Source organism: Thamnophis elegans, chromosome 8 (assembly GCF_009769535.1).
Source record: "Thamnophis elegans isolate rThaEle1 chromosome 8, rThaEle1.pri, whole genome shotgun sequence".
NCBI lineage: Eukaryota > Metazoa > Chordata > Lepidosauria > Squamata > Colubridae > Thamnophis > Thamnophis elegans.
The window spans coordinates 42,791,377-42,810,163 of record NC_045548.1 but is presented as its reverse complement, the minus strand read 5'-3'; the positions used below and the strand labels follow the sequence as shown (position 1 = coordinate 42,810,163).

Genomic DNA, 18,787 nt, shown 5'->3' with positions numbered 1-18,787 from the left:
TTCGCTTTCTGCGTCCATGTTAGTAGCAGCCTTGGAGATTGGCAACAGCCGGGCTCTACTGTCCCAAAAGGTCCTTTGCTTCTCCACTCCCGTGTTATTCGGGTTGCGCAAGGTGCTCCTCCTGCGCCGTCTTTCTTTACCGAAGTGTTGGCTGGGGAATAGCTGAGCGTGGACCGTCCTAATGCTGCCCTTATTATTTGCCATGGGGTGGGGCACGGAGTATTGCTTCTTTTCGCAACTGAGTTGGCTGTGCCAGTTGTTTACGGGGCGAAGCTCTTCTTTTCGTTCCTCTCTTTTCCCGGTAGTTATGGGCAGGGGCGCTTAGGAAGCGCCTTCCTGCCTCTCCTCGGGACTCCCGTGCAGTGATATGGACCGAGACCAGCCTATTTCCCCGCCGGCTAACCTCAACGACTTGCCGGACGACTCCCCTCAGGTGAGGGCCGCTGTTGCAGCGCTGAGGTGGAGAGCCGTGGAAGAGAACCTAGAAGTCCGCCAGTCTGACCTTTCTGACGCCTGTCTGATCCGCTTTTTGCGGTGTCGAGACTTCGACAGCGACCTGGCCTGGAAGGTAAAGCGATCCCGGTCCCCAGGAGAAGAACAGGAACACGAACGCCCTCCCTCCCTGCTTCCTCCCTTCCTAGCTCAAGACTGGCGCGCGGGTTTCTTCAAGTAACTTTGCTTCGCTGTCTGGCTCGGACTCTTCCTTCTCGCCACCGTCGCACAGATCCTTCCATGCTAAACAGCTGGAAGGTTACCAGCTTATAAAGATCCTCTTGCTTTCCTCTTTGGCCTCCATCTGCTTCACTAGAGACGCTGAGCATTGCTCTTCTCTTTGTCAGAGACTTCCACCAATTGGAATGTGTTGATTCTGTAAATTGTTTTATGAAAGAGCCCAAGCAGGTGCCTACACCTATTTGAAACTAAGCAAGGTCTGGACTGGTTATTACTTCAGTGGGTGACTGCAAGGGAAATGCCGGGTTAGATTGGGAAGTTGAAGCCCATCAGAAAAAGACAGTGGCAAGGGGACAACAATGGCAAGGCACACCTCACCTCATCCTGTGCCTGGTTTTTGCTTCTTAATGGCTACCCTTCATCTTTTTCAAATTGCTCTTTCGTCTTGAAAGAATATTGAACTGCATAATCTTGGATGTCAGAAATCTATTATTGTTGAACCACAGGTGCTTTTTTCAAGAGGCAACTGGAGTTTCTGGTTTTCTTTGAAGATGTTTCACTTCTCATCCAAGAAGCTTCCACCACTAGCTTCTTGGATGAGAAACAAAACATCTTCAACAAAAAACCAGAAACTCCAGTTGCCTCTTGAAAAAGCACCTTTGGGACAACCATGACCTGGATAATTGAGAATCTCCATAGACATTATTGTTGAACAGTTGTCGTTCTTGATCTTTAGACCTTGAAGATAGGCCAGGTCATGAGATACTCCAGAAATGCTACTTTATTTTGTAGGACACATTAACAGAATTTTGAAAGCCTTTCCAAAACTTTCACTGCCCCCACCCTTTTTAAGGATAGCATTGGTCAAGTCAGAAACATTCTCTTCCAGAGTCTCTTTTTCATATTTTCTACTTTCCCAGTGTTTAGCAACCATTTCTTCACTTTCTTCTTACTCACCAGGAATAAATTCCTTTACACAAGGTTGGGGTGGCTTTTGTATCAGTTGGAAGCCATTCTTCACTTGTGTGGCACTGATCCTTTTTTTTTTTTCCAGTTCAGATTTCTTTAAGCATGGGTCTGTCTTTCCTTTTTTAAAGCACCACCCATCCAGTAGTATTTAGTTTGTCTTTCTTCTAGCTTTTTTGTGCTGTTAAAGACAGCTATAGTAATAACTTCCATCACCTTTGTACCTCAGAGCAATAAGGAGCACAGAAAAGACAATAAAAAGCTAAAAGAAGAATTTAAAATTCTGGACGCAATGCTCAAGGCACTGAGCTCAGATTCCTGAAAGATACTGAGAAAGAAAACTACAACTATACAAATAGTGACAGAGTTCATGTTTTCATGCGGTACATGTATGTTTTCCCTGTTTGCCTGTTTTTATTTCTGCCTCTATAAGCTTTTGTTTTCCTGTGTCATCTTATTTCAAAGTGAAATGTTGAGTTTGCACAAACCAGACATTGTAACCAGCTAGATTACCATATTTCAAAGAAATAGAAATAAACCTACAACACACAAATACAAATTCCTATTTTCACAATAATTGTGGGAAAGCAGACACAAGAAGAGAAGGTGGAATAAATAAAAACAAATATTCTGTTTCCCAAACCTTTGTTTAGTTTATTGTTACTACTTAGTTATATGGTTATTATTTAGTATTCTATCATTTCTCTGTCCTTTCATATGCTTTTCAAAGTTTTGCTCTCATCTTTCATATTCTTACTGCTGTTTGACAAATCAAGCTTTCTAACAATCAGTTTCAAAAACCTATAACAAAAATGTGTAGGAAATTTCAAACTTCCTCAGAATATGGGGAATTTTATAATGTGTATGAAGCAAACATGGGAGGAATTTATCATGATTTTTTTATTGCAGATGTTTCTAGTATACAGTTCTGGCTCTATTTGAGAAGGATTCTGTGTCAGATATACGATAGAAGAGGCAGTTCAAAATATTTTTATTTATTCCTTTAAAACTTTAGCCCAAACACTATTCAACTTTGCTGTCTGAGTTTATTGTCATCATGTGAGCATACATGTACATTTAATAAATAATAAACTTGGAATCCATTAACACGATGATCCCCAACTTTTGGATGCCAGATCCTGGTTCCGTGGAGGGTGGTTTTTCTATGGAGTTTCATGCACTGCCTGGGTCCTGCACCTGAGCACCTAGGCCTTTACTAGCTTGTGTTGCCTGTTTCCTGGCAGGCTATAGACCGATGCTGGTTCATGGACCAGGGACTGGGAATCCTTGCATTAACAAATAATATGGAGCTTTGAGCTATTAATTTATGTTCCAACTCACCTTTTGCAAAACCTTCCTGTAACTTGCACTCAGATCAGATCACACTGTAACTAAGAGCAACATTTATTTATATTGACATTTCAATCTATGCTAAGCACATATTTGATTCCAACCTAACTCATTTTGTTCACTAAGAAATGTATGTACATTGGCATTTTTATTATTGTATCTGAGGCAGGCAATTTGTTGTTACTATTGCATCCAATAGCTTTCCCGGGCCTATTTGTAAAAGTGCAGAGACAGAATATATTGCGCTCTATGAAGGTGATATGGAGCTGTGCATATTGATTGTCAGTTTTAGCAATAATAATAGCTTATTTTTATTAAAATCTAATCCTCACTCATTGTGTTTCATTCAAATGTTCCTTCTGATCTTCCCACACAATTGCCATAATACAGTTATTTAATATTCCATGTTGGTACTGTTGTTGGCTAGAATAATGAAATGCTTTAAACCTGAAGGCAAAAAGTTGTTGTAATAGTCCTATAGTATCCACCAGGATTATGTGATTACATTACCTACACCTTCTCATGTGAATCTAGAATAATATACATTTAACAATTTAGTGCTTGCCCAAACATGCTCCAAAGCATTGTTTTGCCTTAGAAATCCAAAGTATGTGTGGCACTAAGGTAAACTATTTCCAAAATGAAGACTAGATGGCAGTGTTATTAAAGTTTGCTTCATTCTATCATGGGTAACCCATAATGCAAAAAATAATCAATGGCAATATTTGGACAACTTCAAACTCTTATGTCCTGTTTTAATGTTTATAACCAATTCATGCCATTCCATATACCACTTCCATACTGGCTTTACAGAATAAAATTAATTTGTTCTGATGTATTAAATTTGAATAGCTTTAAGTTAGAATGTTAAATTATGAAAATTTCTTGTCTTCATGTGTGTATGTGTGAAACCAATAATAATTCTCGCTTAGTGGCCATGGTTGTTACAGACCCCCAAAAAATGTACTTACAACCCAGGTTCAGGTTCTGGTTGTCTGTCTCCCACCCTCAAGGTCCTGTGATTGCATTTTGGGAACTTGGCAATTATATCTGCTAAGTGATTCTATGAAATGCCTTACTTGAAAAGTAAGCAAAATCTAAAATGCATTTACTAGGAGGTAAAGCCAATTGAGTCCATGGTGAATAAGCATTCATATAGGCATAGACAGACATAGGCATAGACAAGAAAGTACCTGAAACTTTCCATAAACCAGGATTGTAGCATTAGAATCAGGGCAATGGACTACACTATAAATAATTTTTGGACTGCAAAAATCTAAATAAACACTAATGGCCATTTAAATTGTTGCACACCAGCTACGATAGAGTCCATATAAATATACAACTTTTTTTTCTTTCTCTATCTCTCTTTTTCCTCCCTCCCTCCCTCCCTCTCTCTCTTGTACAAGCACTCCTTGGGTTACAACCATAATGGAGCCTGCCCAGCATGGTTGTAACTCATGACAGTTGTAAAGTAATTTTTCTGCAATGATTGTTAAGTAAACATCATAGTTGTGAAGCAAACTAATGCTTGGTTTTGCTGAAAATCAGAAGTAAATGCAGACTTTGTAAAACTGTCATAAAATGTAGTTACATGAGTACAGGATCCTGCAAATGGCTGTAAATACAGTCAAGTTGTGGTGTGCCTGAAATGCAGTCATGTTCATTGGAACTTAGAATCTAGGTGCTAAGTACCCCCAAGTCAGTCCTTTGGAACTTTGAACAGAAATTAAGTGATCGGTTGTATGTTAAAGACTGGCTGTATAATCAACTTTGAAGTTTGGTGTTCAAGGAGACTCCTGAGAAGGCAGAAACTCACAGGAAAGTAATATAGGTCTAAGCTTGTGACATTCAAAATTTTAGTAGGTGATATCAGGCTGTTATTATCCATGAAATTATATATGTATGAAATTATGATATTATCTCATTTCCATCTCCTTTTATTATTTCTGTTCTTAGGTTTTCAAAAACTACCACAAATGGAGAAGGGACTGCCCAGAAATAACTGCAAATCTACATCCATCCTCAAGTCTTAGCTTGTTGCAAACAGGCTACATTGGAATTTTGAAAGAGAGGGATCCATGTGGTTCTAGAGTTGTCATTTATAGAATTGGCAAGTAACTTTTATGTTGATTATGGTGTTAGAAACTAGATAGGATACTCTAGTTTCTAACACCAAAGTGAAGGATGATGAAGGGGAAGAATGCACATACAGGGATAGTAGATAAATTGCCTTCAGACCTTATGATCAGGACCAGAAGCCACGGCCATGTCCATTGCACCTTCTACTATTTGCCCTTTGCTCAGTGAAATTGCTGATTCTGGGATTGAGGAGAAGAGAGTAATTCAGGTTCTCCTAGCTAGTTAACAAGGTTAGAAGATTGCCTGCAAAAAGAAGCTAAAGTTGACCAGCTGGAGAAGTGAAGGAAGAGCAGCCGCACTGGACCATATTTGATAACTTGCTTTCCTCTGTGTGTGTGTGTGTGTGTGTGTGTGTGTGTGTGTATGCGTGCACACAAGTAAAAGAAGGCTTTTTTCTCCCCTCTCCTTTTCTGCCTTTTTCTTAGGGAACAATTGACCTCCTTCCTTTCCTGTTTTAGTTTTTTTTTAATAACTTCACAAACATATCTTATTGTTATGGGTCTGTTTCAGAGGTGGGTTGCTCCCGGTTCAGCCCGGTTCGGCCAATAGTGGTGATTTGGCCTGGGTTGCAGAACCGGTAGTGATCCAGGCTAGCCACGCCCTCGAAGCAGTTCCCTGGTCTGTTCTGCCATTGCCAGCATGTTTCTGCATATATGCACATCAATTTAAAGTCAACTGCGCATGAGCGAGCAACGCACAGCAGGCGCATGCATGAAGCGAACTGGTACAGGAGCCCACCCCTGGTCTGTTTATAATCTATTTCTCTGTAATCTTCAGTAAAACTTTTTAAAATTTAAATATTCATCTATTTTCTCCAGGGAAATTTATTTTCCTTTATATAAATTGGAATTATATTGAAATACTTTTTGCATAGTCACATTATCTGTTATTATAGTATCACTCTCTTGTAATTTAAATATTTTTTCCATCATTTCCCTGGTTTATTTGAAATCTCATTTTTTTGTTTGCATAATTTATTTTTATTTCCATTTCTCTTAATGCTAACATAGATAATTGTTGCTGTAGAAATTTCATTGGTTGAGAAATAATTGTCTTCTCTGGAAACTTCTTTAATTTCTCTTCTTTTTAATCTCACCCAAAATAGTTTGTGTTTTATGTTGCCTTTGCCTTTTGAGTTCATTATTATGGTATATAAAGCAATAGCAATAGCACTTAGACACTTTAGAGCACTTTACAGCCTTCTCTAAGCAGAATCATCATATTGATCCCAACAATCTGGGTCATCTTACTGACCTAGGAAGGATGGAAGGCTGAGTCAACTTTGAGCCGCTGAGAATTCAACTGCCAAATTGTGGGCAGATGGCAGTTAGCAGAAGTAGCCTTCAGTACTGCATTCTAACCACTATGCCACCACAGCTCTTTCATGGACACTTTGCTTTCATTTTAAATGAATCTTACATCTGTACCTTTATTATTATTTTCAAACAGTTTGGAAAGGGAAATTTGTCTTAAGGCAAATGCTGCACTGAGATCAGCAGTAATATTTAGCCAACGTTCAGTCAAATAATGTACAGATAATTTTTGTGGGCAGTTGATTATTAAGGTATGGGGGGGGGGAATGGAATAAACATAGCCATAAAGCAATAATCATATAAAAACTAGAGAATGAAGAAAGAGAGTTTGTTTGAACAAGCAACTTGGAAGACTTGGGGCAAAATGTAGATTATAATACACAGAGACTATGCTTTTAATGATGTTGAATTAAATATTTAGGAGCACATCTGCTCAGACTTTACTCTCTCTCACTGATATGTTATGTGTTCCAAGAAATTTAAATAGAATCTAATTAGAGTTAAGCAGTTTTTAATTCTCCTGAAAATACAAGAAAATATAAGCAGTTCAGAGAGTATTTCTATGTTTGATAGCTGTAAAAGAAGATTAGATGCACTATTGTGCCCCTTTACTGCTAGAGTAGAATTTCACAGGTAAAGAAAGTCTGTTTGGGTTGTTCTATACAATAGTAGCGTTTAACCTGTGTTAACCAAGCCCAACTATTTCAGCAATTGGAAAATAAGAAAAATAAAGATCAGTTAGACTGCTTTTTAAGAAAACCCCTATCTAGTTCTTTTCCCTATGAAGAACTGACAGATTTGGAATTGATGGAGAATAATCTAGTATCTCATTTCCTTGTTCATCCATTCATCCAGTCTTTGAAATCAATGATGTAGACATTTGTAGTAATGCTTATCACACACTTATTTTTATTTATTGTAACTGTTTTCTTAGCAAGAATAATTATGATAAACTTTGTGAAGTGGCCTATAAAGTAAGGTTGTATTTAAATTGTGACTCCTAATTTGTCTTAATTGTTTTCACAGTATAGAAACTATAGGTGTTTTTAATTTGTGTTTATATATTAGCTTTCATAAAATTGATTCTCATTGTGTGTTAGGAAAATCATATCAGTTGAAAAAATAATGTATGATTGCTATTAAGCCTACCTAGTGTCTGGAATAGTTCATGATGCACAAGTTTTGGAAAACATAAGTAAACTTTTTAATGTTTCCCATTATTCCTGTTGCCTAGTTCAGAATTTTATTTAAGGGTAAATATTCACTTTGTGCAGAAAAATTGGCTTATTGTTAAATAATTCATATCTTTTTCTCTCTCTGTGTATATATATATATTTCATTTAGCACGATGGGATCCTAAGATATTTACAGCATATGATCTCTTTCGTGTAAGTATTATGCTATCTGAGCTTTTGGCAAGAGAGCCAGACACCCAACGTAATGGAGTCAAGACTATCTTGGATCTCCAAGGATGGAAATTTGCTCATGCATTTCAGGTCACTCCAGCAGTGACCAAGAAAATAGCATTTGCACTCACAGTAAGCTTTATTCTTATTTATTCCACTGAGGCATATTGTGCTAATTTCCAAGAACTAAAATCAGGTAGCTGAATTGAAGCAAATAAATAGCACCTTTTCAGCCCTCATAGCTTCAGCCCTTAAACTGTCTACTGTGGACCTCACACCCTTCCTAATAAGCGCACCAGCGTGCCTACCATCCCTATCCTAATGTGCCCATTTATTTGTACTCATTTCCTGTGTTCATGTCCATGTTTATACTTATACCTGTTATCTTGTACATGTTTGACAAACTAAATAAATAAATAAAGATGGAGAAGTATATTTTAGACTAATGATAGCCAGTAGCATGCATCCTTCCCATGTAAAACATAGATAAATAAATATAGCTTTATGCTACAATTCAAAATTAAACTCTCTTCAAACTGAATAAAGAATATGTCTGCCAGGCTGCCCCCATCTTGGTTTTTGTCCATATTCTAAATAGGCAGCTAGGTGTGAAGAAGAATGGTCCATAGATTTGCTTGGATGCAACCACTGCTGACTTCACTCTCTCCAGGTTTGTCCTGTATTATTATATGCTCTAAAGAGCTTGGTCATCTTGGATTGTCTGACAGATGTGTACTGTCTTGGGTTTGTAGTCAATAATTTCACATTGTCTCCATAGTTCTCAGTGCACTTGAGTTGACAACTGCTTGAATTAATTTAAAATATATTTTGATGATCCATAATCAAGTCTTAATAATTCAAAAGATATATCTGAAATAGATACAATTCTGAAATCAATTCTTTCACCTTACAATTGAGTATTCAGTAATTATTATATAAATACAGTCCATTCATACGTCAAAACACAGGTATGGTTGTCTATATAAAACAATGATGTTTAAAACCTTTTCAAAGAAATTGTTTTCTATATTGAATTTATTGACCTTGAAATATGTTTGAATATTAGTAGCTCGATTGGTAGTTAGGCTGTTTGCGCTCCACATTTGGCAATTTAGTTGCAAACATTTTGTCATCATTTGAGGAGACATTGTTAGTGTGTTTTGAATCATTTTGAGTTTAACTCAAAACGAACTGACAATGTCTCCTCACATGGTGATGAAATGTTTGCAACAAAATTGCCAAGTTCAGAACTCAAATCAATTATATATATATAACAAGCAAACTCACCTTGACTTTATTTTCTTATTTTTCCCTTTTTGGCAGGATGGTTTCCCACTAAAAGTTCGAGGAATCCACTTGATTAGAGAGCCTATAATTTTTTACCATGTTTTTAATCTAATTAAGCTTTTACTCCCTGAAAAAATCAAAGCAAGGGTAAGTGAGCGCAAATTCTTATTTGCTATGGAATTGATCCCTTATTATTTCAGCACCCAGCACTTTTTTCTTTTGAAATAAATACATCCATTTTCTTCTGATTCAACAATTCTTTTATTATTATAATTAACAGGAAACCACCTATAAACCTACTATTGTATCAGTTCAAAGGAATATGCAAGTTCATAGATAAAGGTGTTATTGCTAAGTGTATGTATTCTGCTGAGTAGTTTTGAGTGAAATTGTTATTTCCTGATGATAGAAATGTAAAAGATTCTTTTCCTGATTTCCTGATGATAGAATGATAGGAATGTAAAAGATTTTAATCCCAAATATTGCTGGGAGTCCTTTTTTTAATCCAAATAATCTAGTTCATATTTATTTCTTCCCAAGGAAAAAAACAAATCAAACCCACTTTTGAAAATGTATAAAGTACCTCAGTGTTTCTCAACTTCAGCAACTTGGTTACCTAATGATTTCTGGCCACTGAAATCCACATAGCTTAAAGTTGTTGAGGTTGATAAATAGTGCTATTGTCCATTTCCTTCTTTTCATAATAAAAATATACTACATGCTTGCAACATTATGGACTTTTTTCTGAAAGCCAGATTTTCTTTTGCAGCACTTCCTGGAAAAATCGTGTAATCATTTAATACCACATAATTACATAATTACAATTCTTGAAGATATCTCTTCCCCCTCTATATTTTCAAATTTTTACCCTTACTGTATTTTGTGGAGTATAAGACGCACCAAGATTTTGAAGAGGCAAATTAAAAAAAATAGTTTTTGCACTCTGCAGACCTCCCAAAAACGGCCCCGTTTTTCATTTTTTTTTTAAAAAAGGCATGCATGGCCTTCAGGAAGCTTTCAGATTGCTCCTGGGAGCTGAGAAGGGCAAAAATGAGCAAAAAATGACCCATGTTTTATTCATTTTTGCCTTCCCCAGCCCCCAGGAGCACTCTGGACGTCTCCTAAAGGCTATGCACAGCCATTTTTGCAATGGGGTTGGAGTTTCGGGAGACCAAAAATGCTGTATTTAGTGTATAAAATGCACCCAGATTTTTACCCTCTTTTTTGAGGGAAAAAGATGTGTCTTATACTCCAAAAAATATGTTGAGTGGACCAACAAATTTATATCTGATATATGTCTGAGAAAATAGAGCTCTTATCCTACAAAGTAAAGTATATGACATTTATATATTTGTATGTTTCTTTCTGATAGTGTTAATTCTGAGCTAAAGCTATATTAGCTGGCTATGGGGGAGGAGGATGGGAAAAGTACTTTCAGATGGAAGGCTGAAAGAGGTTTGCTTTCCTACCCTGTCCACTTATCTCAACTCCATATAACTTTATACATATTTTCTGTATAGATTTCTATTCATTGAATTGTAATCTTGGTCTATTTAGATTTCAGATCCAATCTCCTGGACTGGTGATTGGAGTCTATTTTCATGGTACCTTATGTCTAATTTAATGTGATTATCTGATTTTATCTGCTATCTAATTGTAGATTCATCTGCATGGGAATAACTTTGCACATGGCCTCCAGAAACATTTTCCAGTCAGCCTTCTGCCAGAAGAATTTAATGGTGAAGCAGGCCCTTTTGAAGAATTTTCTAAATATTTGATTGACTTTTTAATGGAATCTATAAACTATCTTCAAAGTATTTCTCTTTTTTGATAACCACTGACATGGAGTAAACTATATCTGGGCAGGAGAAATACTTATTAACCAGAATGAGGTACTGATGAAACTAATGCTTTAAGTTGCAGGATCCAAAGGTCATGGAAAATTTAAGCTGTTTTAAATAGGTATAGACCCAGAATACCTATCCCCAAAAGAAACAATTAATTCCATTTTTTTAAAAAAATACAGGTGCTTTTTGATGGTTTTGGTCAACTGATCATTTAAATACAAAATTAAATAAAGTTGTAAAACTCTCAAAAAAAATTATTTATAGATCAATATCAGGTGTTATGATTTGAGATAAGGTTATTTACAAAATAAAAATGAGAAAGTCTTTTATGTGAAAGGGGATTGTTTCATTCCTAGAAAATGTCATGCAACTGGACCATCTGCTGAAATTCGGCCTGCCAAAATGTAAATATAGCTTCTGCTTGATCAGAACAAGCATTTTCCTAGTAGCTAGGTAGATGCCATGGAGAAGCTGACAAACATGGTGAAATACTAATAAGCTGTTTCCTGTGTTCATATCTGATGCTGCCCCCCCCCTCGTTTTATGTGTTCTGTGAAATAAGTATTTCTTTATTCATTTTGGACTCCTTGTGAATGGTGATGTATTAAGACTATTAATATGTGAATGTTTCCTCTAAAGTAATCTTTATGTTCAGTGGGTTCTTTCTCAGTGGTATATTTGCCTACTGTGCTATAGACTGTGTTACCAAACACAAATGTCTGTGGTTGATATAAATCAAAAATTTACCAACCAAATGTACTAATATGTTATTGCAAAACAAACACTATTAAGCTATAATGTGATAGCCTGGTTGATATAGGAATACTGATTCATGCTTAGCCACTGTAATCTAAAACACATATAATATGCTTTGAAACTTTGTGTAAATATACCCATAGCTTTTAAAGGAACTTTCTCTCAGGTGATCTTAGATGCTACTTCATGATGCAAAAAAAGCAGCTCTATGTATCAGTTGATATAGCAATTACTCTTTTTTACTACTGATTTTTTTAAATCTTAGTTTTTGTTCATGTAATTTAATTGTACTTGACATAATTCTCAGGAATATAGGTTTGGGAGCTTCAAGTGCTGTAAGAAAAAAATAATAAAAAATAAGTACTTAGGCTTTTATACTAGAAAGCCACTAATGTTCCTCTAACAAAGGACATATACCATAATATTATCACAATTTGGGCACAATATGCATCTGAATCAGATATGGAGGTAGGAAGTAGAAATATTAATTTTTAAATACTTTTTCAGACACTATCAAGGAGATATTTAATAAAGTACTGAGTTTGAAATAATGTGAAAGCAGTATATACACATACACAAATCTAAGCATCCCTATCTGTGTTGGGTTACCTTTTTAAGGGAAATCAATTTAAGACTACAGAATTACATATACTGAGAATAACACTTATTTCAGTTTTCTAAGACTGTTGACCAGTTTTTGTCTTTTCCTTTTGCAAAAGAAAGGAAAAAAGGGTGGGGGGCAGAGGCAGGAAAATAATATCTGAATCAGTTTGCAATTCCTCTTTTACTGAGGGAATAGACTGAATTATATTTTCCCCCACCTTTTACTGACTGCAAGTTTTTTCAGTCACCAGAAAGACTGAAGGATTAAGAAAATGATTAAATTTCAGGTACCACCCAACTGGTAGGACTGAAACTCACAAAGACAAGTTCTGATAAGAAATCTTTACTGGAGAAAAGGTAGGAACTCATAAAAAAAATCTAGCAACGTCTGCCTTTTGTAAGTTGCATGTGTGGCAACTGTATTCAAGCCCTTTTCTGACCTTTTCTCCTTACCTTACTTAATGGATTCCACCTCCACCCCCTTCCCTTTGCACAGACAATTATTTTCCATCTGTGCCTTGATTTTGCTCAGATTGTTTTTTTCTGACTGTGAGTGCTAATTTCAAAGGCACAAAGTCTTCAATCTTGAAAGAAAGCAGGCCACAGAAAGCATTAGTTTTCAATGGGCTTCTGTGTCTGAACCTGCTTTTGGGGAAAAAAGTACAAAAAGAAACAGATCTGGCTTGCAGAAGGATGGTGACTTAGAAGGCCACAATTATGTACCTTGCAGTCTTATAGTAACCATAACTACTGCAGGAGCAGAAAAGGGCTTAAGGCATTGGAGTACTATTGATGACAAATTGTTCTGGAGTGCTAGCAAGCCTGCCAAAAAGCAAACCTGCCAGCTTGTGTGGCAACCAGTTGAGAAGTAGAAGAACAATTAATGCAGAAGGATGCCAGTATTGGGTAACTGGACTGCATTTCCAGCAAATCTTCCCAGATAACCCAAGTTAGAATTCCTTGTAGGGCGTAGAATTAACAGATGACTTTCATCAATAGTCTACAGAGGGATGCTTGAATAAAATCTTGCTTACTTCATCTGAATGATCCAAAATCCTAGTGGGAACAAACAGTATGAAAAACATTGAAAGTAAAAGCAAAGTCATGTACAACAAAGTTTCTTAACTTTGGCCACTTCAAGTTATGTAGACTTCAACTTCCATGCTGGCTGGGAAATTTTGGGACTTGGAGTCCATACATGTTGCCAAGGTGTTCTGATATTTTCTTTCAGATAAGCATGCAAAGTAATTTCTTAACAGAAAAAAAAATCAAATGACAACTAAGATAACACTTTAATGAGTAAAAACAAAAATATACATATTTACTGCATTAAAAATACAGAAAATTCATGCTGCCAACTTTTCTAGGTATCTTTCTAAGTATCATGCTTTCCTATTCTGATTTTTTTAGTAATGTTAAAGTTTATATTTCTATGGGAAAGGGATTAACCAGATAAAGACTATTTTGAAAATTGTTAAATCAGCTAAAAAATCTGAAGGCAAATATTTTAAAGATGTAAGCATAGCGCTTTCCTTGGAGCAAACCCGGAAGAACAATGGGATTTAGCTTACATAAAATTGCATTATCAAGAAATCAGTTAACTCAATAATGATGAGCTTAAGATGTTATACTGTATTTTTTTTATTTGTCTTTTGCAGTTCTACTATGCAATTTGCATTTTTATAAAAGTTACAGAAATATTAAAAACTTAACATATAATAAAGTGTTAATAATATAAAACCTTTTAATAAATGTCTTTTATTCAGTATGTTTTTGATTATATTCATACAGTATTGAATATCTTCCAATTAGATAAGCAAAGAACTTTGAATTCTTCCATGTATGCTTCTCACTTCGCAATTGCCCTAAATGGCTATTGTCATTTGTTCAGCATTCAAGTTCCTATGTGTGCAGTACATTCCTATGTAATATGTGTGTGTGTAAAATAAAGTTTGAAAGTCATTCAACATCCTGTGCCTGCACACTATGTATGAACCAGGTCAGATGTTCGAGCCAGTTAATAGTTGACATGGGAAAGTGTGTAATTCTGACTGATTCAAATCTTATTTATGGTTCCAATTTCTGATTTGCAATGATCATGAGGCTTCATTATGCATTCATTTATAATGTATCATTGACTCTTGCTCAGAGAGAATGACTCTTTATATTTCAGCAGTTTTGCCCTGTGACTGTAGAGTTCCAGGGACATTGGCAATTTTCTGGAAGTTGCTTGTGGCATTATGAACATGGATAATTGGCAACCCCAAAGTTGATCTTAATCATACTGGCTTGCTCGTCACCATTGCATTTATTTATTTTATTAAATTAAAGGCTACCCAATTGCAGATGGCTCTGTGCAGCTTACAATTTAAAAAGTAAGAAAACCATAAAGCGCCGGGGGGGAGGGGGGGGAGAACCAAGGATATCCAGATGTACATACTATACAGTACAATAGGAAACAAGCAGAAACTTATGCTTCAGACACTGTTGTTAATATCTCTTTTTTTACTACAGAAGAACAGATTTGTAGTGTTTAAGCCACACAACCCCACAATATATACATTTATGAATCCTTCTCCCCTCCTTTTAGAGATATGTCATATGATCAAATCAGTTTTAATTTCTCATTAATAGATTTCTGTGGGACAAAACTATGTTTTACATGGGAAGAATGCATGCTACTGGCTATCATTAGTCTAAAATATACTTCCCCATATTTATTTATTTAGTCAAATATGTATGAGATAACAGGTATAAGTATAAACATGGGCATGAACACAGGAAATGAGTACGAATAAATTGGGGCAATAGGACAGGTATGGTAGGCACGCTGGAGCGCTTATGCACGCCCCCTTACAGACATCTTAGGAAAGGGGCGAGGTCCCCACTAGACAGGTTAAAGTTATGGGGGTTTGAGAATGTAACAAAAGAGTCGGGTAGTGCATTCCAGGCATTGACCACTCTGTTGCAAAAGTCATATTTTCTGCAATCAAGTTTGGAGTGGTCTACCTTGAGTTTGTATCTTCTTTTCACATGGCAACCAGGATATGATTCAGGATGGCATATCACTAGAATGAGAAATCTGAATTGTCAAATATATAGCATTATATGTATCAATAACACTTGGATTTATATACCACTTCAGAGTGCTTTACAGCCCTATCTAAGCAATTTACAGCATATTGCTCACTACAATCTGGGTCCTTATTTTACCTTACCTTGGAAAGATGGAAGACTGAATCAACCTTCTTATCATTAGATGGCAACAGAAAGACTCAGAAAACAAACTTGTTTTGCAGCCCAAAAGAGATTATTCTGGGGAAATTCAAGCTGCTGCTTTAACATGCTTTACTGTAATCCACATAATGGTGCAGAAGTATATTGCCATACTTTGCTTTGTTCCAATAGGTGAAATCTAATCTGTCAAAGTAATAAGGCCAATAAAAAGTGTTGTGGGTCAACTTAAGCAAAGTAGATTTTTGCTACTTTGGGGGATGGGGTGTGGGATGGTAAGGTCCTAATTCATCCTATGGATCAGGTGCTTTAGCTCCTATGTACCCTAAGGATTTTCAGCAGATTATTGCATATTTCTCTGTCTTGTGCAGCTGTTCACTCTTGGTATTTCATGTACTTTCTTTCATGTTTCTCCTTCTTCTGCTACATCACCACTGGTTAGCGAGGCTTGAATTGGTAGAAGTTGAAACAATCATTTTAACTTTGGAACAAACAGAAATAGGGTTAGGTGGCTTCACTTATTAGGGTGGGAGAAAGGGCTGGGTTATGAGGGGATGTCCTTAAAAGAATGGTTGGTAGGCATCATCAAACTTATATTAAGGAACATATGGATGTTATTTGTGGAGAATATATTTAGTCCAGGATGAATTTTTAGGTTCTTGGTGTTCTTTCCATTTGCTTAGCTTTTCACACACATTTCACTGCCAGACTAAATCACAGCATCAGTGAATGGAGGAATGGAATTTGCAGACTGTTTATATGTAATAGCTTGCCCTACTGACCTTGACTGGGATATTGCTACTTCTGATTGCCCTTGGAGTGGAATATTCTTTTTTCCTTTTCCTGTTTATCTAGGGGTTGGTTAATAAAGGTGTGATGAGGAAAGATATGCTGAGAGCTTATTTATTTGATTTTGGGTTGCTCTATTTTTATTTATTATAGATGGAGCTTATTTCAATGGGTCTGTTAATGATTTATTAGAGTGCCAACCTCTGGGAATTTTCTTACAGTTTACTGGTCTAAAATGTCTAGAATTTCCCAAGTTAAACTGCTTTTGAATTTTTGTGTTGGAAACTTGGTGAGTTTGTCATTATGTTTTTTGAATGACTTCCTCTGCCAGTCTTCTATCTTTAGCACACATCTGACATTCACCAATGATGTTATGAAATCTGATAATGACATTCCTGCAAGAAGAAAAGGAAGCCCAGTGTATGGAGATGCCCATCATCCTAGAGCAGTGATGGCGAACCTATGACACGCGTGTCAGTGCTGACACGCGTAGCCATTTCGGGTGACACGCACATGCTCCCCAAACTTGTTTCAGCGGCAGCTCTCAGCCTGGGTGGCAGCGTCACGCAGGCTGTGGAAGGAGGTGGAGGAGGAGGAGGAGGAGGGAACCAACCAAAGAGAGGCTTTTACCGGGTCTGCGCCCCACAGCCAGGATCGTCCTTGCGCCTCAAGCCGCGTTTCTTCCTGCAAAGCCCTTCGGGCAACCCGAGAGTTCCGCTTGACGCCAGAAGGGCTTTGCAGGAAGAAACGCGGCTTGAGGCGCCAGGACGGTCCTGGCTGTGGGGCGCAGACTCGGTAAAAGCTCTCTTTGGTTCCCTCCTCCTCCCCCTCCTTCCACAGCCTGTGTGACGCTGCCGCCCAGGCTGAGAGCTGCCGCTGCCGCTGCTGCACAACTGAGGGAGGGAGAGGGAAAGCAGAGGTAGCCTCAAATTCCACCGTTGGGATAAGGGGAAAGGGCTTGTCCCTCAAGAGTGGGGGGGGATAGAGGTGGGAAGAAGGGGCCCGGCCTGTCCCCAGCGCCCCCCACAGACGGATTACGGATCGAACGCTTCTCTCTCTGCAGCCTTTTTCTGCAAGTCCCAGCTACTCAGCGGGGCGTCATCATTTCCGGGGGGTTGCAGTTTTCCAGCTCAGATATCAGGATCCGCCGGGATTAAGTGGGAGAAAACGCCACTGGCCGAGCGGAACAAACACATCCAAAGGTTAATCTTATTTTACGAAAACACAACTTCCAAAAGTCGATCGTGGCCTCCGTCAAGAAGCCCTTCCCCCACCCACCCCCACCCATTCTGGGGTCTTGGTGTCCCTCGGCTAAGATCCACCCCGGAAAGCAGAACGGGGGCAGCCCTCCTGTAATTCTGGCTGGGTTAAAGAGCAGGGATGGAGGAGCCATATCACACCTTCATTCAAAGGGTGGGGAGGGGGAGGCCCGATAAAGTCCCCCCCTTGGGGTGTCTGAAGTCCCAGCTGAAGCAGCCGAAGGAAAAAGGATAAGCATCCGTCGCTGCCCAATGGCGCTTGGGGTAACCCCGCTGGGCAGAGCCAGTCGAGGCTCATCCTGCAAATGAGGGTTTCCTTTGGGGAGGGCCAGGTGGTTTCAAGCACCCCAAACAGCCACCTCTCTCTCTCCGTCCCCCTTCCTTTGCTCCTGGGGCTGCAGAACTTTCCATGGGCTCAACAGTAATTGAGTAAAATTCTAAGCCACTGCAGTAGCTGCTTTTTGGTTTTATTTTTTTTAATATTTATCAGTCTCTCTTTTAGTTGAAGAGTTGAAGTCCACAAGGCTTAAAGCTGTCAGGTTTGAAGACCCCTGGGGTTTTTTTCCTAAAGGGTTAGGGGTGCAAGGTTCTTGTAACTTGACAGCTTTAAGACTTGCACGCTTCAATGCCACAGTTTCTGAGCCAACATTTTGGTTGCTAAGCAGGACCGTTGGTAAGTGATACTGATAATAATATCAAGGGCAACATACGAAATCGACTGATGAACAAAGAAGTTACTAAGCAGCTATGTTAAATAATTTGTTTTTGGTTTATTAAATACAATTATATTGCAATTATATATTTTTGTAGTTTAAACTATAAATTGCGCAAAATTATGTTTTTGTCGAAGTGACACACAACGCGAGTTATGCTTGATTTTTTGCCGATTTTTGACACACCACGCCAAAAAGGTTGCCTATCACTGTCCTAGAGTATAGCATTACAGCAAGAACTGAAGGAGACTTCTAGTAGTGCTGAAAGTTGAATGCCATATTGTGTATTATAAAACACATGTTCATGCATACAGAGGTTGTCAGTGTGGAGGTGTTTAACTCCAATCTTTCAAAAATGTTAGTTTGTTACATATCCTATGTATGAAATTTACATCTAAACTAGATAGGGAATCCTTTCTCCTATTCCTTTAAATATAATCTAATCAGAAA

General features: G+C 37.7%; 1 protein-coding gene across 1 annotated transcript; it reads left to right on the top strand.

Moving 5' to 3' along the window:
- Nucleotides 1-223: 223 nt before the first annotated feature.
- Nucleotides 224-14,309, top strand: TTPA (alpha tocopherol transfer protein). The gene is made up of 5 exons (XM_032223012.1): nt 224-568; nt 4,948-5,101; nt 7,788-7,981; nt 9,173-9,283; nt 10,797-14,309. The coding sequence occupies exons 1-5, from the start codon at nt 368-370 to the stop codon at nt 10,965-10,967; spliced, it is 831 nt and encodes a 276-aa protein (XP_032078903.1). The 5' UTR covers nt 224-367; the 3' UTR covers nt 10,968-14,309.
- The last annotated feature ends 4,478 nt before the right edge of the window (nt 14,310-18,787 follow it).

Coding starts and splice junctions, on each gene's coding strand:
- TTPA (XM_032223012.1), top strand. CDS start 368: ATGGACCGAGACCAGCCTATTTCCCCGCCGGCTAACCTCAACGACTTG. Junction 5,102..7,787: donor AGTTGTCATTTATAGAATTG/GCAAGTAACTTT, acceptor TATTTCATTTAG/CACGATGGGATCCTAAGATA. Junction 7,982..9,172: donor AAATAGCATTTGCACTCACA/GTAAGCTTTATT, acceptor CCTTTTTGGCAG/GATGGTTTCCCACTAAAAGT.